This window comes from Ambystoma mexicanum, chromosome 6p (genome assembly GCF_040938575.1).
Source record: "Ambystoma mexicanum isolate Mex_15411 chromosome 6p, UKY_AmexF1_1, whole genome shotgun sequence".
NCBI classification, from domain to species: Eukaryota; Metazoa; Chordata; class Amphibia; order Caudata; family Ambystomatidae; genus Ambystoma; species Ambystoma mexicanum.
In genome coordinates this window covers 830762861-830790709 of record NC_090935.1, presented here as the reverse complement: position 1 = coordinate 830790709, position 27849 = coordinate 830762861, and the positions used below count along the sequence as shown (strand labels likewise).

Genomic DNA, 27849 nt, shown 5'->3' with positions numbered 1-27849 from the left:
TGCTGGTGAACCATGTGTTCTCAAGGTTTGGGTTGCCACAAAGAATTGAGTCAGACAGAGGAAGTCATTTCACAAGTACTCTGAGTAAAGTATGGCAAATACTAGGTGTGAAAAGGAAACTACATATCGCATATCGGGCGGCGTCTTCAGGTACAGTTGAAAGAAGCAATAGGTCTGTTGTGGATATTTTAAAGAAATTTGTGGCAGAAGCAGGTTCCAGCTGGGATTTACGTTTACCGTTGGTTCTGATGGCAATCAGGTCGACTCCTGCCAAAGCAACAGGTGTTAGCCCCCATGAGGTCTTAACAGGTAGGAAAATGGTGTTACCACAACACCTACTATACAGAACACATGAGCAAACTCTAGTGAGTGCATCCACAGTTCATGAATATATTGATGAACTGAGGAGGCATTTGCAACATGCATTTGCTTTTGTGCAGAGAAATCTGGAAAGAGCTGCTGACAGTGCAAAGTCATATTATGATAAAAAGACATCAGCAAAGGAATACAGTGTAGGGGATCAGGTGTACAAGTTTCATTTTGGAAAAAGTAAACAGAAAAATTCTAAATTTCTAGCAGCCTGGCAGGGGCCATTTCGGATTATAGATAAGGTCTCTCCTGTAGTGTATAAAATTTTGAAAAATGAAGGTGAAACTGCAATAGAGCAGTTTGTCCATGTAAATCAAATCAAACCATGCCATCCCAGACATGAGATCAGGCGGCTTGAGCATGTAGAAACAGATAAAATCCCTTGAACACAAAAAGAGAAAATAAATGGGTACAATCAGGAGGCAGTGACAAAGAAGTTAAAAAAAAGTTGATTGTTATGATGGTACATAAACACTGTAATATATGTAAAAATATATAATATAAATAAATAAATAAATAAATAAATAAATAAATAAATAAATAAATAAATAAATAAATGCACATATAATGGAAGCTCATGGTTGGTGTGCAGGGAGAAAGTGTGTTAAATATTGAATATCTGCTTGTTTTCTTTTAACTTGTGTTTAATTTCAGAAAATTAAAAAAAAAAAATGAAATATTTTTACCAAGCATGTTTTATTTTTGGCAAAAGGATGAAGTTAGTATTATGCTATGTACTTAATTTGTTTATTTTCTATTTTGATTTAGACAATTAACATTATTTGATCGGAGGTTCCGAGATCAGAGCCCACGGGAGAGACGATGGAGTCCTGGAGTCCCCTGGATGAAGACCAAAAGATGCCTGCCTCCAGGTGGAGGTGAAGACAAAATAACCAGAATGCCAAAAGAGATGACTACTGTGGATTCAAGATTGCCAAGATGAAAGAGTACTCGAATGAACCGAATAACATCGCTGGTCGGGACATACCAAAAGAGACAAAACAAAAGTTCCGGCATATGAAGTTCCACGTATTTATTATTTTAATTATTTATTTTAATTTGTTATATTAATTATTTGTTTTAGTTAGTTGTTTTATTTCGTTGTTTTTAATTGACTTGGAAAATTTAGACTTAAAGTAATGCCACTTCCACTGAGAAGGCAAATGTGGAACATTTTATGAACTGATGGACTCAGATGAAATGTTGATTGCAAATTTTCATTGATGCACATGAATATTCATTTTGTTGGATTGCTATATTGTAAAGAAAAAAAAAAAAGAACAAGTTGTTTTTAGGAATTGGCTTGGACTATATCCAAGTTCTAAAAACAAAAGGAGGGTATATGTAAGGATATTTGGCGTGTTACAGCACAGAGTACAGCACTACTGCACAGGTAGCAAACAGCACAGAGTACAGCACTAATGCACAGGTAGCAAACAGCACAGAGTACAGCACTACTGCACAAGTAGCACATTTTTTTTTGCAGCACCACCACAAGGGTGCGGTGCATTGCTATATGGGTTACCAGATTAACAAGGAAAGACAGACTATTCAGTCAAAAACGATTTTAACATATCAGATGCAAATCTATTTTTACAGTTAAAAGCACACGTGCTCATTTAAAAATGCACACTATTTTCACCTGAAATGCCTATGGTGCGAGAGACACATTTGAAAATTAACAGCTAACCTATTAACCATTAACCTGACTAATAAAACCTTATTTAACATAACCCACTAATAAAATGTGTTCTCCACTGCAGAATTAGGCATACTCTGAAAGCCATTTAAATGTGTGTGCAGATTTTTTTTTTCTTCTCTTCTCTGCCTGTTTCTCCGTGTTTTTGTGCACAGTAACTGCAGGAAGAAGGAAGTCAGATTTGCAACAATTGCAAATGTATAAACGAAGCTATTGTTGAGAGTAGGAGGATGAGAGATGATGGATTTCATTGGGACACGTTATACAGAGGGCTGAGATGAAAGTTTTAGTGGGCAGTATCGGGGAAAAAGACAGGCAGACATTTTTCTGCACTACTGGGGAGAAGACCTGGCTGTGGGACTCCTGACTGAATGCAGATTCCTGCGTCCTGCTACAGTCCAGATTTGGCAGAGCTGGGAGGAAGACCTTTTCCTGGTTGGAGGCATTCCTATCTGCAAAAGCTAAGAATTCCAGGCGATGACCCCGGTTTGAAAAGGAAAGGCGATCCTTTTACTGGGGTTAATCTTCAAGGGAACCACATTCCGAAGGAGAACAGCTGAAGAAAACTTTGAACAGATAAGGTAATTACATAAGCGTGGGAGCCGTGTGTGCACGAAAATATGCAGTCAGTGTAGGAAAGGGGATTCCTGTGCGTGTCTTAATCAAATACCAATGTTGCAATTTGAGTTCTGTTCTCCGCCACTCTCTTTGCAGTGTGTCATAGACAATGCTTTTACTGTACCATTTTATTTATTTCTGTAAAGAATGAGATCGTGTTTAAATGCAACTTTTATAATACAGAAAAATATTTGAAAACAGACGGGTGGTGTATTTACTATTTACCATTACAATGCCGATGATGTGGGGAGATTTTTAAACAGTGCAATGGTCATTTTAAGACAGATGTGTGCATGTCAGAATCAGTATGAATAATTGTGAGTGACTGTAGCATAGCTTGTTGGAGGTACATGAGCCAACGGGAAGAGAGACTCTCTGAACATAGCTCCCTACCGTATATAAGGTAGTGGAAATTACCACAAGACTACCATATATAGCTCTCTGTCGTAAATAAGTCAGTGAGTTCGCCCATGGTGGCACACCAACACTATCACTGGAAAATGTGGTATTCCTAAAATGTAGGTCTGAGGTCTCTCTATTGATCACACGAAAAATCTAAGCAAAGATAAGGGATTCTGGACATTGGGGCCACAAATAAAACAAGGGAATTATGCTCACCAAAATACCACCAACCGCGCCTACCAACCACGTATACCAAATATGCAGGTCTGGGTGCTGAAATAATGCATGTCCATTGTATTATTGTTGCACATGGCCAAATCTGAATACAAAGAGTGATTATTGCTAAGTTATATTTCGGCGGTAATAAAATACCGTCAGGCCCCAAATCTCCACAAAATACCCTACAATACCCGTCGTTTGGATTCGCTATGAGTTGGGTTTAATATCATTGGAAGCCTTGTACACTTGGCGCCTTTGTGCCTTGTTCAGGAAATGTCTAACATCCGCTAAACATAATACTCTCTTAAAAGAGCTTACTGTACATATGTTTAACACTACACAAACTTTTTTGTGTCATGGATTAATACTGTCTATTCTGCTCTTGGCGCTGCAAATATTTTCGTTGACACTCTTATTAATAATCCTGACAAAGCAAAAAAACAGATTTACGCTAATGATTGGATTAAAACATGCGGGTCATGTTTAATTTATGTAGATGGAGATGTCAACCGATTTCCCCCGAAAAAAATGTGAACGCTCCCATTGTATCTTATCAGAGCTCCTGCAGTAAAAATTTGTTCTGCAATATTGCGACTACGATTTAATATCTGGCCGACCAAAGCAATATTGAGGAAATGTAAGTTAATCTTAGAGTCAGAAAACTTCTGTCGCTTTTGTAACTTAATTACCATTCCTGAGACATTACAGCACCTAATTACCCAATGCCCGGCGTTAACATTGTTAAGATCTAAGCAATTTGGAAGACATTGCCGGTACTTGGGTTATTTGGATTCTGATCAATGCTGGTCGATAATCTTGAATTCCTCCTACTAACCGATTCAAATAGCAACTGTTAATTTCCTCGAAAGTTTGAATTTGGATAATGAGCCTGTGGTGATTAAATAATGATTCCATTGTACAATAAAACCTAGACATCAGGACTAGTGAGCTAAGGACGGCAGCTAGCAATTATATTTGAATCAGGTTTTATGGGTTGTTTGATTTGTTAATTTGTAGTAAGTTTTAACTTGTTAAGAAGTATTTTTTATTTGTCTATTATGGTAAGATGTATGTTTTTATTAAGCATTGCTTGAAAAAATGTTGCCACACATTGATAACAACATCACTCTGTGCAATGATAGGAGTGCCACAAGGTCTGCAATGTAATGCTCTGCCTCTCTGATTAGATTGTAGCTGCTAACCACATAACATTGAACTGTGGAATAATAAGAGTGTCTATTTCCTATTTCAATGTGTGATAATATTTGCTTGTTTTAATTGTTATGTTTTTGTAATGTTTGATACATGAATTTTGAAAGGTTGATTTATTTCAACCAATTCAATAAAAAAAAAAATACCATAACCTTTACAGTGATACCACACTTCTCCAAATCAATGGTTGCTGAGAATTTTCAAAAAACAGTTTGCAAATGCTAACTTTAAGATCAAAGGTCAAATGTCCTATCCCATACACCCTACTAAAACAAAAACAATAATGTAGGTGAATGATTTAGAGGTGGAAGGTCAAACCCCAATGCATCTCAACTGACCTGTAGCTTTTATACGAAAGAATGTACAATGGGTTTAAGGTGACACCACATTTGTGTATATCAAACCCACAGTTAAAAAGCAATTGAGAAGGATTTTTCTAAAGGTCAACTAACATTTCCACTTGATTTATGTATCTTCACATTTGCCTAAAACTGTTCAAGATTTGTCATAATATAACAAAAAATCATATTTAAAATCCCTTTTCTGAGGTCAAAGGTCAAAGAAAAGGCCACTTTGACTATCTGCCCCATTGATGAGTAGTATATCCCATAACCATTACAGTGATACTCCACACATCTAAATCAAGTGAATGGTTGCTGAGAAATTACAAAAACCCCTTTTAAATGATCATTCTAAGGCTAAAGGTCAAAGGTCATACCCCATACACCCTACTTAAAGCCTAGAAGACAAAGCACCCAACTTGACTGCTCCAATAACACCTCTCCTATATAAATGCACTAAATGGTAATGGAGCAACAACAGAAAACACCTTTGGATGGGAGATTCTAAGGTCAAATGACAAAACCCCAGACCTTATCTGATACATACATTGAAAAACACAAATAAGGTATTTCGAGGAGACACCTCACTTGTCAAAATCGGTGCTACAGTTGTACAACAATTAACAGAAATGCTCTTTGAGGTCAAATGTCATAACCTCTCAATCTATTAGACTAATGGATTACGGAGAGCATGTCATTAACTTAATTTAACTTAACAAAAGACACGCCAATCAGGACAAACAGATCTAGGGTTACAAAGATATGGTGCCAAAAACATTTCATGTAGTGCATTTTAATGTCAACGGTCAGATACAAGGACCATGTCATGTTCCCCATTGGCTCACATACAGAGATAGCACATCTGAAAATTGTCTGATGACTAAACATTCGTAGCAGAAGAAAACATGTAATAGCCTTTATTGAATTCCTGTTCTGAAATAGAGATTCTTGCATGAAAAACAGCAGAGGAAAAAAACAATGTCAGCCATTTTGAAATGTATGTAAGACTAACCAGAACCACTGAGAATATTTATTTTTGCTTTGCATCATATTGCCACTAAGTAAAACCTGCTTTCTCTAATGATGCTTCTAAATTATTGTTATTTTCCTTTTACTTTTTTTTATAATATTTGTGTTTGGAAAAAAGTTTACATATGACACTCATAGGAAGCACTTACTATTTGCCCCCAAAATAAATAAATAAATTAAAACATGGACATTCTGATTTTTGTCTGAGCAGCAAACATAATATGCTTGAAATTTGGCCATCTACCTACTGAAAAAAAATCTTTTCTGAAAGTTCTGCCTTTGTGGTCAGTGAGATATAGGGCCTCATTACAAGGTAGGCAGTAACCATGGTGCTATCAGCACCATGGTTGCCGCCGGTATTTTAACGTGTCCGCCTTGGTGGATGGCGGAATTACCGCCCTACTCCAAGGTGAGCGGGGGCGGTAATTCTCCATTCACCAAGGCCCTTCCCCATTCCCATTTTTGCCCCCATAGGGCATAATGGGAATGGGGAAGACGCTAATTACGGTACCGCAAATTGCGGTACCGTAATTAGCACCAAGGTCCCTTTGCGGGTTCGTTTTTTAACGCCTGCTAAAAGCAGGCGTTAAAGTACCAACCCGCAAAGGGACCTCGTAATAAGGCGGTAAGGGTTAACGGTCACCGGTAGCATTACCGGTGATCGTTAACCCTTACCACCTTCCGTGTAATGAGGCCCATACTCTTTACAGTGATATGTGTCCACCATTTTGAATTATGTCATGTGACCTCAGGGAGTGACACAAAGGTGTACTTGTTGGCTCATTTTATAGAGAAACATGTACTGAAACAAAAAATTTATGGTTATCCTACACCATTATGGATTTCTAGTACGCTACAGCAGTTTGAGAGGAAACAGCTAGAAATCAGAGAAAACAACATGGCATTGAGTGTTTTCCAATGGGCACTAATAGGGTTAAATTCTCCCGTTCTAAAGCAGGACAGTTTGCATAGTACAGTCTCTGGATGATATTGCGTATAGTGGAATGGTGTGTGCTAACATTTTGAATTGGTGGAAGGTGCTTCTGCAATCAGCCCCGGAAATGCAGGCTAATGAATGTCCTCACAGTCTGGTGTATTTGAGCACTGGACAGAATTCCATGGTTTGCAACATTTTCATTTTCATTTCGTCTTTCACTTTTACATAGTGATTGAGGAAATGCTGTAAAGATTTGAAGGATTGTTTTTGTACGTTACAAAATGAGGTGCAGGGCCATTTGTAGACGGGGCGGATTGGTTCGGTGGAATGGAGAGTTGATTGTAAGTTTGTTGGGGATATTCTTTCAATGTGCATTTATTCTGCCATAATTGTGTTTCCTACCATTTCATACCCTCAGCCACTGCTATGTATGGAAATTGGGTTTCTCTGCTCATGTTTGTATACGGTCTGTCAATCGGTCTGTCAATCCGCCCATCACCAGATTAGGGTACTTAAGAAGGTCCTCCCTATGATCCCAGAGGCTATGCGTCCTCCTGTGGTAGCTGCATTAGTCCTCTCACGGCTGGACTATTGCAATTCCTTATACCTCGCTCAGCCGACGGGCCTTCTCCAACGCCTCCAACGTATACAGAACCTGGCAGCTAGACTGGCCACAGGTTCCCCCTATGGAGCCCATATCTCGCCAGTGCTTCGCCAACTCCACTGGCTCCCAGTGGCCCAGCGAGTTAAGTTCAAGTCACTGTGTATTGTCCATCGAGCTATCCAGGGCCTAGGTGCTGAGTTTCTTCAAACCAAATTTGTTCGGTATATCCCAGAACGCAACCTTCGTTCCCTGAACACCAATCTTTTGGTGGTCCCTAAGTATAACCGGGAAAGACTCGGTGGCAGAGCCTTTTCCATTGCTGCGGCAAGGCTGTGGAACACCCTCCCACTGCCACTCAAGTCTATCTCCAACCATTTGGCTTTTAGGAAAGCCCTCAAAACTACTCTATTCTAACTCTCTGACTATTACTGTTCCTCTTGTTTGATAGCTTGCTCACCAGCGCCATGATGCCCCCGGGCGACCGTGCGCTCTACAAGTTCAGGTAATAATAATAATAATAATAATAATAATAATAATATGCCTTTTCATTGAAATATGGCTATGTGCTGGTTGTGTAAATCCACTCACATGCACAGAAGTCTGCAAAGGTATCTATGTTGGTATTGCACATGTTGTGAAGTACTTCTTATAGTTTACTAATTAATTGAGTTAGTGGTTTCATTCTGTTTAAAATTAATCTAAACAATTTCTTTTTGAGGAGCATTGCACTGTCTGCGAGCTTCCAGGATCAGTTTTTTACAGTAATTTGTAAGGGTTGAGCATGATTTCTGTTTTTATAAGGTTCTGAAGGACTCTATTGTGGAAAATACATTTTTGGGAAATACTTACCTGTGACTACGTTAACATTGGTAGGTGCAGTGCTAGCCCTACTGGTAGTTGTAATCTTCTTAATAGATTTCTTTGTAGTTTTATATTTTGGAAGAGGGGCCATGCTTTTTTTCCTACTAGCTGATTCAGTTTTGCTCACTAACTGTACTAGCTGTTTTGTTTGAGCATTTCGTACAAACTCTGCTAGAGGCATATGACTATGTTGCATGCTTTTAGTTTGGTCTGCTCTATTTTTGCATTGTTTTCTACAGAGTTGCTTTTTGGTAGGCATTATCTTTTGTCTGTTGGAGAAAAAAGGACAGTGTGGGTTTGAAAGGTGTGCAATGTATTTGCCTACACTGTGTATGAGAGTATGAATATCAGGGTAGGCATACGTAGAGGGGTGTGTGATTGTGCGATGGGCTATTATTTCTGATTGGTAAGGTTGTACTGATATATGTGTGTGTTGATGTGTGAAAGGTTTCCTTCAGTGTGTATGGCCGTGTACTGTGCATGAATAAGTAAGGACATTACAATGTTTTCACAAAACTAGTGGGTGTTATGAGACTGGTGTTCACATGAGAATACAAAGAGTGGACCTGCTGAGGTGTAATGAGTAAGAGTGAAGAAAATGCTGTTTGATTGCAGAGACTTTGGTAGGATACAACACAGCAACGCTGCACTGTCTGAGTAACAGGAAGAATATTACTAACGTACTCCACTTACTTTGTTGAATTTGAAGAGTAGGTCTCTTCTGGGTTTTATCTTCCAGTTCAGACATCTGTGTGTTTCAGGACGCTGTTCTTCACTGCAACTGTGAAAGAAGGCAGTTAGTAGGTATGTGTGTTAATGGCACAATAATTACACTAGTAGAACATATTACACATTGTAGGAGGATTTGTTGGGAGGCAGAGTTAGTAACCTTGCATGTGAATACAAATATGGTTGTAACACTGCTGTCGGTCCAGATAGGTTGGTACTACATTCCTAACACTTGTTTGGCAGCAGGCTTCGCAGTCTGACTAGGACATTACAGGCCATGTTGGCCGGAAAGTCACGTGTTGGCAAATGTTAGTATGTGTGTACAATTGAACAGCACGGCATAGGAATGGAGACTTGGGATCATCAGCATAGTTGGTATAGGGACAGTGGTGCAGTGATATGTCCTAAGGGGCTGCAATTTTTCAAGTGTGTGAGTCGTTGTTGCACTACTTGCATTTGATATGTAGTAGTGCAAGTCCTAGTAGGGTGAGAAAAAGGTAGACGCCCAGAAAGATGTACAGATTAGAAAGAAGAGTGTGAGTGTAAGGAATGTTATTAACTTTCCCACACATAAATGCTTGCTACATGAGGGCCATTGCAGTATGTTGCAGAAATCCTTTCTTGTTGCTTTCATTTATTTATCACAATTTACAGATAGCACTGCACACATGCATTTGTTTGCTTTCCTTCAAATGGTGCTGAAATGAGTAGTTGTAAACACAGTGCATTTTGTTAATTGTGCAATCTATGTACTTGCCATGCTTTAGTAACATATGTGCAGTTTTCGTTTTCTGTGTGCATTCTGGGCATTTTACAGCAGGTATGTTAGTGGGAGAAGTGGTTGTAAAAAAACAGAAGGAAAGAAGAAAATAACAGTTCATTAGAATGGATGACATGGACAAGCATGCATTTTTCAGATAGGATCTGGCAATTGCAGCTGCTGTGCAAATGTTCCCAATGTGCTTTTTATTTTTTTTTACAAAAGAATCACAGAGAGCTGCTAAGAAACGCTCACCTGGTCTCTGCGGGGACGTTGGGTCATGGTTGGAGCCCTCCCTGGATTCGGCTCCCTGGGATCGGTTCACAGCCCCAGCTGCTGCCAAGTATACTGTTCTGGATGCTGGTACTGCCCCTGCGGAAATAGGAGAGGCAATGAGAAGGGTGTGGAGGTATTGTGAATCCCCTCGGACCTTTTGTGCCAAATGAGGTAAGTAAGCATTTACCAAATAGGCTCACCTGATATATAGTTAGGGCAAGCTCTCCGTCCTGCTTTTTATCAGCAGGGGCGCTTCAAGAAGACCCAGTTGCGTCACTGGTCCGTAGATGTGGTGCCCTGGCCGGCTGTGACCGAACTACTTTGAAGGTAGGAGTCTTTATGATGATTATTGTTCATATAAGTATTAATGTCTTTCATATGATTTAAGTTTGTACACTTAATAATGTCTCTTTCTCCCTTACAGGTGATGGCAGCCTAGCGGAGCATGGCGCCGGTGGAGGTCTTCAAAGTGTTCCCAAGAAGATACCTAGTTAGGATTCCAAGGTAAGCGCTAGATGCGATGGAGCGCAACCTTAGCCAATGTCTCTATTAGGTTTCTAACCTTATTCGTTCTTTCCTCCTGCAGGTGCAGTCTGGCGGCACTTGGAGAAGAGTTGCGGTGCGCAGACCTGGCGGCGGTTCAAGGATGCCTGCGACCGCAATGAAGCTCACCGTGTAGTACTTCAGAGTTGGTGTCCGAGCTGAAGGTCAGGTAAGGCGTGCAGTCGGTGGTTGTATTCCACGAGCCAGGTAAGTACGCCCTGGATGATCGCGGATCGAGTCACTGCGAGCAGGTAAGAGACGCTTCAACGAAGATTCAGCTGGTTCTGATGGAGAAAATGAGTATGTAGCACCTCTGCGATGGTTTGTCTGGCTCTGCAGGTAAGATGGTTCTCCATGATGGTTTTGCTGGACAACAAGTAACATGCTTCCCTGCGATGGTTTCGCACAATAATTACACTAGTAGAACATATTACACATTGTAGGAGGATTCGTTGGGAGGCAGAGTTAGTAACCTTGCATGTGAATACAAATATGGTTGTAACACTGCTGTCGGTCCAGATAGGTTGGTACTACATTCCCAACACTTGTTTGGCATCAGGCTTCCCAGTCTGACTAGGACATTACAGGCCATGTTGGCCTGGAAAGTCACGTGTTGGCAAATGTTAGTATGTGTGTACAATTGAACAGCATGGCATAGGAATGGAGACTTGGGATCATCAGCATAGTTGGTATAGGGACAGTGGTGCAGTGATAAGTATGTCCTAAGGGGCTGTAATTTTTCAAGTGTGTGAGTCTTTGTTGCACTACTTGCATTTGATATGTAGTAGTGCAAGTCCTAGTAGGGTGAGAAAAGGGTAGACGCCCAGAAAGATGTACAGATTAGAAAGAAGAGTGTGAGTGTAAGGAATGTTATTAACTTTCCCACACATAAATGCTTGCTACATGAGGGCCATTGCAGTATGTTGCAGAAATCCTTTCTTGTTGCTTTCATTTATTTATCACAATTTCCAGATAGCACTGCTCACATGCATTTGTTTGCTTTCCTTCAAATGGTGCTGAAATGAGTAGTTGTAAACACAGTGCATTTTGTTAATTGTGCAATCTATGTACTTGCCTTGCTTTAGTAACATATGTGCAGTTTTCGTTTTCTGTGTGCATTCTGGGCATTTTACAGCAGGTATGTTAGTGGGAGAAGTGGTCGTAAAAAAACAGAAGGAAAGAAGAAAATAACAGTTCATTAGAATGGATGACATGGACAAGCATGCATGTTTCAGATAGGATCTGGCAATTGCAGCTGCTGTGCAAATGTTCCCAATGTGCATTTTTTTTTTACAAAAGAATCACAGAGAGCTGCTAAGAAACGCTCATCTCGTCTCTGCGGGGACGTTGGGTCATGGTTGGAGCCCTCCCTGGATTCGGCTCCCTGGGATCGGTTCACAGCCCCAGCTGCTGCCAAGTATACAGTTCTGGATGCTGGTACTGCCCCTGCGGAAATAGGAGAGGCAATGAGAAGGGTGTGGAGGTATTGTTACTCCCCTCGGACCTTTTGTGCCAAATGAGGTAAGTAAGCATTTACCAAATAGGCTCACCTGATATATAGTTAGGGCAAGCTCTCCATCCTGCTTCTCATCAGCAGGGGCGCTTCAAGAAGACCCAGTTGCGTCACTGGTCCGTAGATGTGGTGGCCCAGGCCGGCTGGGACCGAACCACTTTGAAGGTAGGAGTCTTTATGATGATTATTGTTCATATAATTATTAATGCCTTTCATATGATTTAAGTTTGTACACTTAATAATGTCTCTTTCTCCCTTATAGGTGATGGCAGCCTAGCGGAGCCATGGCGCCGGTGGAGGTCTTCAAAGTGTTCCCAAGAAGATACCTAGTTGGGATCCCAAGGTAAGCGCTAGATGCGATGGAGCGCAACCTTAGTGAATGTCTCTATTAGGTTTCTAACCTTATTCGTTCTTTCCTCCTGCAGGTGCAGTCTGGCGGCACTTGGAGAAGAGTTGCGGTGCGCAGACCTGGCGGCAGTTCAAGGATGCCTGCGACCGCAATGAAGCTGGCCGTGTAGTACTTCAGAGTTGGTGTCCGAGCTAAAGGTCAGGTAAGGCGTGCAGTCGGTGGTTGTATTCCACAAGCCAGGTAAGTAGGCCCTGGATGATCGCGGATCGAGTCACTGCGAGCAGGTAAGAGACGCTTCAACAAAGATTCAGCTGGTTCTGATGGAGAAAATGAGTATGTAGCACCTCCACGATGGTTTGTATGGCTCTGCAGGTAAGATGCTTCTCCATGATGGTTTCGCTGGACAACAGGTAACATGCTTCCCTGCGATGGTTTCGCTGGACGACTGGTAAGATGTTCCTCCGAGATGGTTTGCTGGAAAACAGGTAAGAGGCTTCTCTGAGATGGTTGCACTGGAAAACAGGTAAGATGCTTCTCAGGCGGCGGTGAGCATTACGCTGCTTAGGCAGAACAACGCGAAGCCTATGCCTCCGGGCGGGGCAGGCTTAAATAGCTTGGCCCCGGCCATGCCCCCTTGCTCTGCTAGATGGTTCTACCCTGCCACTCCCAAATGATGGAGCACGTGCAGCTTCATTGATTCCTATGGCCACACCCGGCCCAGATGCACGCGGTTGACTGATGTGAGATGGAATGACACAAGTACTAGGGAAAAAGTGTGCAGAGCACACTTTCTTATGAGCCTGGCACCAAAGGCGCCAGGACTGGGTCCAACTGGACCCTTTAGGGGATGTGAACTGGGGTTTCTGACCAGTAACCATGACAAACTGTTATGCAAGCGGGCTTTGAAAGAAAACTTTGAAAGCACACAGCATTGTAAGTAACTGCCACTTGATGACAGGAAATGGGGCAAATGACAGTATGCTTATTGAGTAGGTTATGCAGGGTAAGTGGCAGGCACCCTGTTCACATGCATTTGTAAACGATATGCAAATGTACTCTACACAATATATGGATACCTGTAGTTTGTGTTGATGACTGCAGATGTGGATGAATCTGGAGTTTTACAGTACTTTTTGCATTTACAGAAGACCTGTACTCTGAGTGTTAAACAGTACATCTAAAGTGCTGTACTGTGATGACAGTGTTAGATGTAGAGTTCTTGAACGTGATTGTTGGATGATTGTGTGCCTGCTTAACAGTAGCCAATGATGGAGTGCTGCAAAGAGTGAAGTGGAAAGGGAAGAATGGCTACGCCAGTGCTACGGGGTCCATGGACAGCGTGGTAGTCAGTGGACAGGGCGTGCCACATCCGGGGCTTCTCAGCATACCTGGAATAGAAATGGGACTGTGGGGATTAGCCAATCAGGTGTTCAGGTTCTCCTTCATAGGAAGAGAGGGTAATACTGTTTTGCATTCCTGTGCGCAGTGAAGATGTCAGAGATGCAGAAAGTCAGGGTATTGATTGTTGGAGAATTATTTGTAAATAATCTGGAGAGGTATGCAGAGGGAAGAGGCATTTCTGGCAATCTTGGTTTTGAAGGAGTGGAGGCTGTGCAGTCCAGGAGTGCTTGGTCTTTGCAGAGTTATGGCCACTTTCAGGATTCCTGATTTTCTAGTGGGGCATTGTGGACCACTGCATTTGGGTTACATCAGTGCTCCAAGTTTGCTTGGTGAACTGAAGGACTTGATGTGAAGGCCCTGATGCTGCTTTTTGCCAGTTCAAAGGGTTTTTTCTCACAGATACCACCTAGAGCAGTATGGAACAATTCCAATGTACTTTGTCCTCAGCACGATGCCAGAAGGTGTCTTGTAAACAGAGCATGTCTGGATTTTTGCACAGTGTTGGGATGTTCACTTCCACAATGAGAACATTAACTCTCTTAGTGTGAACTTTTTCGCTGCAGATGGCATTTCTTTGTCCACCATTGGAAGTGCCATTTTCTTTTACAATCTAATGAATGCTTTGAAGTGATTCATGTAAGACTGTACAGAAGAAAAGAAGAGAAAAGGACAAAAAAAGGTTTTTCTTTACTAGCACCTTAAAAAAGGCTCTTTTCAGAGCCATCACTGTTTGTTTGGTTATTCATTTATAATGCACACCAGACCCGGGGGTATAATCACTGAAGAGCAAATCTCCTACCCTGAGTTAAATTTCTCTACCCCCTTGAATTGGCCAATTTATCTGCAGATACCATGGTAGTTTGCTGATCCCACGTGCCACATCCGGGGCTTTTCAGGATGGCAGACATGGAAATGGGACTGTGGAGGCCAGGGGATTGGCCAATAAGGTTCCCTGGGTGTGGTGTACAAGGACAGAGGGTATGTTTGCTGAGAGGAGTGCTGATCGCTATGGCTCTCTCTTTTAGGAGGCATAGTGTCTGGATTTTGGGGGACTCATGGATACATTGGTTGCAGGTGTATGCAGAGCACTGTTGAGTGGCTGCACATCTTGGATTTAATAATGTGGATGTGCAATGGTATGGAGTGCATGGCATGCAGTGGGTGGACTTGGTTCCTTTTGTGCCACTTTGGTGACGCGCCATCATCCAACCTTATTGTTTATTGTGCACCGAACAGTTTAGGCCATGTTACTGGAATCTCACTGAAGTTTGTGAGGAAGGAGGAAGTTGGGAAAGTCATAGACATGTTTTCAAATTCATGAGTACATTTTTTCTCGCATTTCCCAGAGACAGATGTGGCTGCGCTCTTCTTCATTTGGTCCGTAAATTGAGAAAGCGAGGCAAAACTTCAACAAGGCTTTTTGTGCATTTTTGAGCAATGTTGGCATGTCCTCCTTCCACAATGAAAACATTACATTTCGTAGCACCAACATTTTTCGCAGAGATGGAGTCCATCTTACTGATGCAGGCAATTAGCTTTTTTTGCAAAATATCAAAAACGCTTTTCAGCCCTTTTTGCAAATATAGCAAGCATTTTTGCAGTAGGTGTTGGGCACTTCAAACCTTCCAAAAGCAAATGACACAAAAAGGCTCTTTTCAGAGCCACCACTTTTTCCCGGAAATGAGAGCAATGTTTTTGATGGTGCCACCCCCTACATTGTTCTAATAGTCCGGAGACTACCGCGCTGTCTGTGGATTTCGTTGGACTGCGCAGGGTCCTACACCATTTTTCCGGTTTTTCTATTTTTGAACTGTGAAAGGTGGCTTTTGGTTTTGTTGTTTTATATTTTTTGGGGTGTTTATTAACATGACACAAAAGAAAGGGAAGGAGCACCAACCACAGGGATGAAGGGGCAGGTGGAGAGAGGAAGTTGTTGGGGGGGCTCATGGAGGTAGGGGGCAGTGTCCCTCGAGCTCCCGGACCATAGCCTTGAATGCACTCCAGAGTTCCTCCCAACTGCAGAGTACCGTGTCGTAGTACATAAACAGTACAGTGACCCTTGAAAGGTAAGGGTCTGTTGCAGTGCGTATGGCTTGCGAGGCCAGTCCAGGGATCCTCTGCACCACAGGAGCAGATGCAGAGGATGCTGTCGAGGAACTCAACCTGCTACCCTGTTCAAAGGGGACAACCCTCCGAACTGCTGCCTTGTGGTTCGACCTCAGGTGTCGCTGCATGGAGGCGGTCCCATAGCTGTACAGCCCAGGCTTGCCATGACTGAGTACTCAGTGCAGTGAACCTTGGCCGAAAATGCATTCGGTACCCCCAACGGTGGTAACGAGCCTCCACACCCAAGACTCACATTGGCAGCTGTTAGTGGGGACTTCCACTACCTCATCATCTTCCTCTTCTTGATCCTCCTTTACATTACCACACCTGTTCTACTCACCAGGCCCTCCAGAATATGGTGGTGGTGGTGGTGGTGGTTGTGCTGAAGAGGCAGGAGCAGCAGCAGCCATGTATGCTATAATCTCCAACAGTAGCAAACCAGCAACAGCAATTCCAATCACAGTCAAGTGCTCTGTCTTGGGTATCCAAAAACAGAATGACGAGCAGCACTCGGGTGTTGCCTTTTATAGAGGGGCTGGGAAGCACTCTCCGAACGGTTGCATGCTCCACTGACACTTTAAACCCCAGGATGGGCTCAAAATGTTGCAAAAAGTCTTTAGATCACCGGGGGCATGGTGTAGGACCTCTGCAAGGGTGAAGTTGCACTGTAAAACACCTTGGATTGCTCAAAAAAACATTGTTTAGGTATCTGGGGGGCCCAGACAGTGTTTGAGAATAAGGACTGATGCTCAGCATGGGTGCGGTCACATAGTGAGGTTGCGAACGATCACAGATGGGCCGGCTATCTGTAGGACACGTATTGCGTGGGATGCGTATGCGCATGCACCTAGGTGGCCATAGGACAGAGGCGGGATCCCCAAACTAATTAAAAGTGCAACACGTGCAGAGGACCTTGCGGACAAGTGCAGTGTTCAGAGGGCACAGGGGATCAAATGTGCATGCACCCAGCTGTCCGTAGGACAGGGGCAGGATCCCCAAACTAATTAAAGGTACGGCCCAACTTTACAGACCTTGGCTCTGCAGGTAAGATGGTTCTCCATGATGGTTTCGCTGGACAACAAGTAACATGCTTCCCTGCGATGGTTTCGCACAATAATTACACTAGTAGAACATATTACACATTGTAGGAGGATTCGTTGGGAGGCAGAGTTAGTAACCTTGCATGTGAATACAAATATGGTTGTAAAACTGCTGTCAGTCCAGATAGGTTGGTACTACATTCCTAACACTTGTTTGGCATCAGGCTTCCCAGTCTGACTAGGACATTACAGGCCATGTTGGCCTGGAAAGTCACCTGTTGGCAAATGTTAGTATGTGTGTACAATTGAACAGCATGGCATAGGAATGGAGACTTGGGATCATCAGCATAGTTGGTATAGGGACAGTGGTGCAGTGATAAGTATGTCCTAAGGGGCTGCAATTTTCAAGTGTGTGAGTCGTTGTTGCACTACTTGCATTTGATATGTAGTAGTGCAAGTCCTAGTAGGGTGAGAAAAAGGTAGACGCCCAGAAAGATGTACAGATTAGAAAGAAGAGTGTGAGTGTAAGGAATGTTATTAACTTTCCCACACATAAATGCTTGCTACATGAGGGCCATTGCAGTATGTTGCAGAAATCCTTTCTTGTTGCTTTCATTTATTTATCACAATTTCCAGATAGCACTGCACACATGCATTTGTTTGCTTTCCTTCAAATGGTGCTGAAATGAGTAGTTGTAAACACAGTGCATTTTGTTAATTGTGCAATCTATGTACTTGCCATGCTTTAGTAACATATGTGCAGTTTTCGTTTTCTGTGTGCATTCTGGGCATTTTACAGCAGGTAGGTTAGTGGGAGAAGTGGTCGTAAAAAAACAGAAGGAAAGAAGAAAATAACAGTTCATTAGAATGGATGACATGGACAAGCATGCATGTTTCAGATAGGATCTGGCAATTGCAGCTGCTGTGCAAATGTTCCCAATGTGCATTTTTTTTTTTACAAAAGAATCACAGAGAGCTGCTAAGAAACGCTCATCTCGTCTCTGCGGGGACGTTGGGTCATGGTTGGAGCCCTCCCTGGATTCGGCTCCCTGGGATCGGTTCACAGCCCCAGCTGCTGCCAAGTATACAGTTCTGGATGCTGGTACTGCCCCTGCGGAAATAGGAGAGGCAATGAGAAGGGTGTGGAGGTATTGTTACTCCCCTCGGACCTTTTGTGCCAAATGAGGTAAGTAAGCATTTACCAAATAGGCTCACCTGATATATAGTTAGGGCAAGCTCTCCGTCCTGCTTCTCATCAGCAGGGGCGCTTCAAGAATACCCAGTTGCGTCACTGGTCCGTAGGTGTGGTGGCCCAGGCCGGCTGGGACCGAACCACTTTGAAGGTAGGAGTCTTTATGATGATTATTGTTCATATAATTATTAATGCCTTTCATATGATTTAAGTTTGTACACTTAATAATGTCTCTTTCTCCCTTATAGGTGATGGCAGCCTAGCGGAGCCATGGCGCCGGTGGAGGTCTTCAAAGTGTTCCCAAGAAGATACCTAGTTGGGATCCCAAGGTAAGCGCTAGATGCGATGGAGCGCAACCTTAGTGAATGTCTCTATTAGGTTTCTAACCTTATTCGTTCTTTCCTCCTGCAGGTGCAGTCTGGCGGCACTTGGAGAAGAGTTGCGGTGCACAGACCTGGCGGCAGTTCAAGGATGCCTGCGACCGCAATGAAGCTGGCCGTGTAGTACTTCAGAGTTGGTGTCCGAGCTAAAGGTCAGGTAAGGCGTGCAGTCGGTGGTTGTATTCCACGAGCCAGGTAAGTAGGCCCTGGATGATCGCGGATCGAGTCACTGCGAGCAGGTAAGAGACGCTTCAACAAAGATTCAGCTGGTTCTGATGGAGAAAATGAGTATGTAGCACCTCCACGATGGTTTGTCTGGCTCTGCAGGTAAGATGCTTCTCCATGATGGTTTCGCTGGACAACAGGTAACATGCTTCCCTGCGATGGTTTCGCTGGACGACTGGTAAGATGTTCCTCCGAGATGGTTTGCTGGAAAACAGGTAAGAGGCTTCTCTGAGATGGTTGCACTGGAAAACAGGTAAGATGCTTCTCAGGCGGCGGTGAGCATTACGCTGCTTAGGCAGAACAACGCGAAGCCTATGCCTCCGGGCGGGGCAGGCTTAAATAGCTTGGCCCCGGCCATGCCCCCTTGCTCTGCTAGATGGTTCTACCCTGCCACTCCCAAATGATGGAGCACGTGCAGCTTCATTGATTCCTATGGCCACACCCGGCCCAGATGCACGTGGTTGACTGATGTGAGATGGAATGACACGAGCCCTAGGGAAAAAGTGTGCAGAGCACACTTTCTTATGAGCCTGGCACCAAAGGCGCCAGGACTGGGTCCAACTGGACCCTTTAGGGGATGTGAACTGGGGTTTCTGACCAGTAACCATGACAAACCGTTATGCAAGCGGGCTTTGAAAGAAAACTTTGAAAGCACACAGCATTGTAAGTAACTGCCACTTGATGACAGGAAATGGGGCAAATGACAATATGCTTATTGAGTAGGTTATGCAGGGTAAGTGGCAGGCACCCTGTTCACATGCATTTGTAAACGATATGCAAATGTACTCTACACAATATATGGATACCTGTAGTTTGTGTTGATGACTGCAGATGTGGATGAATCTGGAGTTTTACAGTACTTTTTGCATTTACAGAAGACCTGTACTCTGAGTGTTAAACAGTACATCTAAAGTGCTGTACTGTGATGACAGTGTTAGATGTAGAGTTCTTGAACGTGATTGTTGGATGATTGTGTGCCTGCTTAACAGTAGCCAATGATGGAGTGCTGCAAAGAGTGAAGTGGAAAGGGAAGAATGGCTACGCCAGTGCTACGGGGTCCATGGACAGCGTGGTAGTCAGTGGACAGGGCGTGCCACATCCGGGGCTTCGCAGCATACCTGGAATAGAAATGGGACTGTGGGGATTAGCCAATCAGGTGTTCAGGTTGTCCTTCATAGGAAGAGAGGGTAATACTGTTTTGCATTCCTGTGCGCAGTGAAGATGTCAGAGATGCAGAAAGTCAGGGTATTGATTGTTGGAGAATTATTTGTAAATAATCTGGAGAGGTATGCAGAGGGAAGAGGCATTTCTGGCAATCTTGGTTTTGAAGGAGTGGAGGCTGTGCAGTCCAGGAGTGCTTGGTCTTTGCAGAGTTATGGCCACTTTCAGGATTCCTGATTTTCTAGTGGGGCATTGTGGACCACTGCATTTGGGTTACATCACTGCTCCAAGTTTGCTTGGTGAACTGAAGGACTTGATGTGAAGGCCCTGATGCTGCTTTTTGCCAGTTCAAAGGGTTTTTTCTCACAGATACCACCTAGAGCAGTATGGAACAATTCCAATGTACTTTGTCCTCAGCACGATGCCAGAAGGTGTCTTGTAAACAGAGCATGTCTGGATTTTTGCACAGTGTTGGGATGTTCACTGTCCACAATGAGAACATTAACTCTCTTAGTGTGAACTTTTTCGCTGCAGATGGCATTTCTTTGTCCACCATTGGAAGTGCCATTTTCTTTTACAATCTAATGAATGCTTTGAAGTGATTCATGTAAGACTGTACAGAAGAAAAGAAGAGAAAAGGACAAAAAAAGGTTTTTCTTTACTAGCACCTTAAAAAAGGCTCTTTTCAGAGCCATCACTGTTTGTTTGGTTATTCATTTATAATGCACACCAGACCCGGGGGTATAATCACTGAAGAGCAAATCTCCTACCCTGAGTTAAATTTCTCTACCCCCTTGAATTGGCCAATTTATCTGCAGATACCATGGTAGTTTGCTGATCCCACGTGCCACATCCGGGGCTTTTCAGGATGGCAGACATGGAAATGGGACTGTGGAGGCCAGGGGATTGGCCAATAAGGTTCCCTGGGTGTGGTGTACAAGGACAGAGGGTATGTTTGCTGAGAGGAGTGCTGATGGCTATGGCTCTCTCTTTTAGGAGGCATAGTGTCTGGATTTTGGGGGACTCATGGATACATTGGTTGCAGGTGTATGCAGAGCACTGTTGAGTGGCTGCACATCTTGGATTTAATAATGTGGATGTGCAATGGTATGGAGTGCATGGCATGCAGTGGGTGGACTTGGTTCCTTTTGTGCCACTTTGGTGACGCGCCATCATCCAACCTTATTGTTTATTGTGCAGCGAACAGTTTAGGCCATGTTACTGGAATCTCACTGAAGTTTGTGAGGAAGGAGGCAGTTGGGAAAGTCATAGACATGTTTTCAAATTCATGAGTACATTTTTTCTCGCATTTCCCAGAGACAGATGTGGCTGCGCTCTTCTTCATTTGGACCGTAAATTGAGAAAGCGAGGCAAAACTTCAACAAGGCTTTTTGTGCATTTTTGAGCAATGTTGGCATGTCCTCCTTCCACAATGAAAACATTACATTTCGTAGCACCAACATTTTTCGCAGCGATGGAGTCCATCTTACTGATGCAGGCAATTAGCTTTTTTTGCAAAATATCAAAAACGCTTTTCAGCCCTTTTTGCAAATATAGCAAGCATTTTTGCAGTAGGTGTTGGGCACTTCAAACCTTCCAAAAGCAAATGACACAAAAAGGCTCTTTTCAGAGCCACCACTTTTTCCCGGAAAAGAGAGCAATGTTTTTGATGGTGCCACCCCCTACATTGTTCTAATAGTCCGGAGACTACCGCGCTGTCTGTGGATTTCGTTGGACTGCGCAGGGTCCTACACCATTTTTCCGGTTTTTCTATTTTTGAACTGTGAAAGGTGGCTTTTGGTTTTGTTGTTTTATATTTTTTGGGGTGTTTATTAACATGACACAAAAGAAAGGGAAGGAGCACCAACCACAGGGATGAAGGGGCAGGTGGAGAGAGGAAGTTGTTGGGGGGGCTCATGGAGGTAGGGGGCAGTGTCCCTCGAGCTCCCGGACCATAGCCTTGAATGCACTCCAGAGTTCCTCCCAACTGCAGAGTACCGTGTCGTAGTACATAAACAGTACAGTGACCCTTGAAAGGTAAGGGTCTGTTGCAGTGCGTATGGCTTGCGAGGCCAGTCCAGGGATCCTCTGCACCACAGGAGCAGATGCAGAGGATGCTGTCGAGGAACTCAACCTGCTACCCTGTTCAAAGGGGACAACCCTCCGAACTGCTGCCTTGTGGTTCGACCTCAGGTGTCGCTGCATGGAGGTGGTCCCATAGCTGTACAGCCCAGGCTTGCCATGACTGAGTACTCAGTGCAGTGAACCTTGGCCGCAAATGCATTGGGTACCCCCAACGGTGGTAACGAGCCTCCACACCCAAGACTCACATTGGCAGCTGTTAGTGGGGACTTCCACTACCTCATCATCTTCCTCTTCTTGATCCCCCTTTACATTACCACACCTGTTCTACTCACCAGGCCCTCCAGAAGATGGTGGTGGTGGTGGTGGTGGTTGTGCTGAAGAGGCAGGAGCAGCAGCAGCCATGTATGCTATAATCTCCAACAGTAGCAAACCAGCAACAGCAATTCCAATCACAGTCAAGTGCTCTGTCTTGGGTATCCAAAAACAGAATGACGAGCAGCACTCGGGTGTTGCCTTTTATAGAGGGGCTGGGAAGCAGTCTCCGAACGGTTGCATGCTCCACTGACACTTTAAACCCCAGGATGGGCTCAAAATGTTGCAAAAAGTCTTTAGATCACCGGGGGCATGGTGTAGGACCTCTGCAAGGGTGAAGTTGCACTGTAAAACACCTTGGATTGCTCAAAAAAAAATTGTTTAGGTATCTGGGGGGCCCAGACAGTGTTTGAGAATAAGGACTGATGCTCAGCATGGGTGCGGTCACATAGTGAGGTTGCGAACGATCACAGATGGGCCGGCTATCTGTATGACACGTATTGCGTGGGATGCGTGTGCGCATGCACCTAGGTGTCCATAGGACAGAGGCGGGATCCCCAAAGTAATTAAAAGTGCAACACGTGCAGAGGACCTTGCGGACAGGTGCAGTGTTCAGAGGGCACAGGGGATCAAATGCGCATGCACCCAGGTGTCCGTAGGACAGGGGCAGGATCCCCAAACTAATTAAAGGTACGGCCCAACTTTACAGACCTTGCAGACAGGTGCAGTGTTCGGAGGGCAAAGGGGATTAGATGCGCATGCGCCCAAGTATCCGCAGGACAGGGTGTGGGTCCCCGAATCATATAAAGGTATCCCATGACTTTGCGGACATCTCCAGACAGGCGCAGTGTCCACAGGACACCTCCATCTTGATTGCAGACATCCCAGACAGACGAGGTGTCCAAAGGACACCTCCATTTTGATTACAGACAGCCCAGACAGTCGCACACTCTGCGGACTCCTAACGGGGCTTGTTTAAAAAAAACACACACACACAGCAACAGTAAACAGATAGAAATGTATTAAGACAGATAAAAACATTCAATTACGAAAGGGAAGAGGTAGCGGAATGGGAAACATACACTGAGGATTTGGGGTTTTGCAGAGGCTGGTTATCAGGGGAGGAAGGGATAGAGAGCTCATCATAGCGTCTCTGACTAAAGAGGAATTTGTGGGGATGGTTGGCTCAGACAGGGGATGGGGTACAGGTACAAGTGGGGCAGTGGTACTTTTCCCATTATATGCCTTTCTACAAATACTTTTAAGTCGGCAAAACTGTTGTTCAATTGGTCCATGTTTGCCCCCAAGCTCATTAGTTAATTTCCCACACTGTCTGGGTCTGTATGAGCCCATCCACTTGTAGAGCAGCTGGTGCTTCTGGCCCATTACGTTCTTTTGCCGTATGTACTGTAAAAAACATATTTCAGTTACATGTGAAGCAAAGTGCATTAATTGTCCTACTTCTGAAATTGCACTGTGTACCATTATAGTTGCTATCATCACTTATTTCATCAAGAGGTAAATTCTCCTCAAGCCACTCCATGGTACTTGCCATTTCTGTGTAAAAAACAATATAGTTTTTTACTAGCCATGTGCATAGAACAAACTCCACAGTTAGAGGAAGAAATATAGTGCACCTACCACTTTCTTATATGGTTCTGGAGCTGCTAAATTGAACTTCCCTGTGACAGTTGCTTCTCAGTGTGTATGCAAAGCAGCACTGAGTTAATACTGTTGGATGCACAGGTTATTTTTCTGCTTGGTGCATTCCATTATGTTGAACACCCTATTCAATTGCACTGTGTGTGAAGACCTACTTCGTTTTTCATTATACTACACTTATGTGTTGCTCTTTAAACATCTTCAGTTTCTTTGCTGCATGCTACAACAATGTAAGACAACCCCTGGGCGTTTGGGCAGTGTGGATGCTGCCGACGTGCGCAAACAGTTGCACAGTCAGCGGACTCTATGGCTATCACATTGGATAAGGGGGGGAAATATGTTGTATGGTACATGTACACAAATTAACGGTATTCTGGTAAAAACCTGTGAAATTCAGTGAAAAACCTTTGTTAAAGGGATGTTATTGGTTAAGTTCCGCTGATAAAAACCTATGAATTCACTGAAAAAACTTTGTTAAAGGGACATTATGGTTAAGTTGCGCTAATAAAAACATTACATTCAGTGAAACACTATTGTTAGAGGGACGTTATGGTTACATTGCACTACTAAAAACCAGAGGAAAAGTGTGTTACAAGGATGTTATGGTTACAAGTAAAATCGAATAACCCCAGAAATTCACCAGTTATGGCAAGCTAAGCAACCGTAATTTCCACCATCACCATGCACTGCTAAGACTAACACCCATGACATCAAAGATGACATCACAAAAACTTTGTTGGAGAGAAGTTATGGTTACAAGTAAAACCAAAAAACCCTTGACATTCCCCAGTTATGGTAAGCTAAGCAACCATAACTCACGCCACCACCATGGACTGGGAAGACCAACGTCCAGGACATCAAAGATGACATCACAAATGTATCCTGTTTCTGTGTAGATCAAATTCAAGAAGTGACTATGATATAAGTAGCCCACAAATCGGCTTTTAATGAACAGTTGTGGATTTGTAATCTTAAAACATTCCAAGGAGGCCTAAATTCAATGGAACACTGGGACTTCAGAACATGTTTATCCTGAAATTAATAACTATGAAAACTCCTTAATCCATCTGGAGTTGGACAGCTTACTATACGTCATAATGTATGACTTTCACATATCAGCATGCAATGTTCGGTATAAGTATTGAGTATGACTGCACTAGTATGGAACAGCAGACTTCTGCTTTAGTCCAAAAGTTTAAAGATTATAATTTAAATGTAAAATTCTATTCAACTGATGAGATTTCAGTCTGGGGACAATGCCCTATGGCAATATGAAAGGAAATTGGACATACCCCCTGTTTTCTGGATATACTAATATGGATGTTGCAGGCATCCTTCTTCTATTTTCACCAATTTGCAGATGCAATGAGGCAAATTGTTATGCCTGGGTCAAGTGATTTGGCATGTCGAATTAAAAGAACAGCCTATCAGCACTGTATAACAGTGATCTGCTCAGACGGGCATAACATTGACACAACTGGAGTGCGTGAAGGAGATGCTGGCATTGCTGGAGTAGAATCAGTAACACACAATGACAAGTAATTGCATTGGGTGCTCTATTGTGTCAACATCATCCACTTTGAGTATATTTGTGTCCCAAGGGCTTGCGTCGGAAAACGGTTACGGACCCACATGATTTTTTCAATATAGGTTACGCAATCCAGAAAGATTGAAGTAAGTAGATTTAATGTCAGATAAATAGAATAAAACAAAATAAGATACTTGCTTCTGTATTTATGGAACGCTTGGGCGAATGTAGTGTTTCCGCAGCTTTCGCCTTAAACATATGAACCCAATAGGTCAACTAATTTGTTCCATCTAGTTCCGACAGAAACGTGTTTTTGAAGATTTGTAATGTCTCCATGTGAACTAAACTTGCTGCATGCAGATTTAGTAAAGTTGAAGAAAGTATATATGGGTCCTGTACAATCTAGGAATACACCCATGCCATCAATAAGAAGTTTGTGGTGGATATAGTTAGTGGAACTGTAATATATTAAGATGATTCCTTTCATTATACATAACCACAAGTCGGTTGCCAGTGTACTGGCAAGGGTGAATAGTGTTGTTCTTCTCCACTGTTTAAATCAGTGGCAGTAGATTCCATGCTCCGGCCAACATCCATGAACAAGCAATAGGTGTCAACAACGCTAGGTAATTTCCCTTGCACTGAAGTGGTGTTGTTGCTCACCAAAATGTGGATGTTGTGTTCGGCCCCATGCTGTTGTGTGGTTGTTCTTTGGGCCGCGGCTTGGCTTTGTGGCATTGTAGCTTTTTCAGGGACTATTGGGACTCACCATATGTTCCCGAGCATATTGATAAATTAAAAAGGGTGGTAATTGTTGTCCATCCATGTGTTATAAATGGATATATAGCATGTGGTTAATGTAGGTCAATGATCCACAATTTTATATGAAATATTTTTTAAATGACTGTATGTTCCCTGAAGAAGACATTGTCAAATTGTGACAAATATGTTGAAACCGGTTGGTCCTATCCAAATGCCTTGATACGGGATTGCGAACATTAGTTAATCTGTAAGGGAGGCATGGTATCACAAGTATGCATGGTATCACAAGTATGACACTGACACAAAAGGTACAATTTGTAAAACCTTTATTCAATGTTTGGGGTTTGGAAAAATCCTACTTTGCCCTATACCTAGGATGGGAGTACTCTCTTGATCACTTTGCTTTTTATCGTTCATTCACTTTATCACTTCATAACAGGAACGTTTCACCTTTCACAGAGACTTTCGAGTGGGATATTTCCTTCCTCTGGAACACTCCGCTACTCAGTATCGCTGGTTTGGCAGCTATTGGTAATTTAAAGGTCATCACATGTCTGCCTTCCTTCACGTCTCATCCACACGTGTGCAGCCTTCAAGTGTGCGATATAATGTTTCAACTTCAAACACACACCGGTCTTTCATGTCGCTTGCTAACTCACTGGCTGTGTGCATTTCTTTCTTGTCTTTGCAGTTGTTTAAATTCACAAGTCAAGGTAAATCCCACAGGCTTGGCCTTGCCTCCCCAACTCTGCCGTTCCCCCTCGCAAGAGTCGCTGCCGTCCTTGAAACAATGCAGTTTTCTTGTTTGGGATTTGGTCTTCTCTACATATCTTTAGCAATGTTTTGGAGGCAACAACCTCCTGCAGGGAACTCCTGGGATTCTCTACCCTTTTCTCTCATCACTCGATCCGTCACTCTTCTGCAGTATGTTTGCCTGCACACCGGAAGTTCTGCTCTTACTCATGTTCCACCTTGCTCAGAGTGTTTCTCTATGTTCCTCCTTTTGTCTGTTTGGGGAGAGCTAATTGGTGTCAGAGGTAGGCACTTAAAGTCAAGTGTCTGACTTTGCATGACCCGATTAGCGGGACTTGTGTAGAAAGGGGTGTGGGACGTTGGAGGGTCCTAGAAAATAGGATGGTTCATGGGTACGGAAAAGGGGGAATACCACGTCCCACCATCGTTCATCTCACCCTCACTCCCCGAAGAACTGGATCAAAAGCGATGGACGCGTCTTAGCCACCTGGATGACATGTCCCTGAGGATCAGCGGGTTAGACACACTTTGGTTGCTCAAACAACCCAGGAGAGATATATAACTTTCAAAATGTTTAATTATCTTGTGACATTGTATAATTTCAGATATTTGTGTGTATGATTGTGAAGATTGGATGCAGATATGGATATGCTTGTTTGTACTGAGGTATGTTGCCCAGTATGGATGTGAGCGATAATTGTGGTTTCATTTTCCTGAATTGAATTAATACTTTTGATTTGTTCTTGATTTATTCAATACTTTTGCATTAATTAAATAAAAA

The 27849-nt window shown here is 43.2% G+C and overlaps 1 protein-coding gene across 1 annotated transcript in view; it reads left to right on the top strand.

Annotated features, from left to right (window-relative positions):
• The window catches only part of LOC138510777 (uncharacterized), a 41461-nt gene extending 15894 nt beyond the window's left edge, over positions 1–25567 (top strand). Inside the window, exons 3-10 of the mRNA XM_069626498.1 lie at positions 10006–10143; positions 10481–10546; positions 10643–10744; positions 11899–12036; positions 12538–12639; positions 17973–18110; positions 18612–18713; positions 25386–25567. Of these exons, the coding sequence (XP_069482599.1) occupies positions 10006–10143; positions 10481–10546; positions 10643–10744; positions 11899–12036; positions 12538–12639; positions 17973–18110; positions 18612–18713; positions 25386–25567 (968 nt within the window). The remainder of the gene's footprint in view (positions 1–10005; positions 10144–10480; positions 10547–10642; positions 10745–11898; positions 12037–12537; positions 12640–17972; positions 18111–18611; positions 18714–25385) is intronic.
• The last annotated feature ends 2282 nt before the right edge of the window (positions 25568–27849 follow it).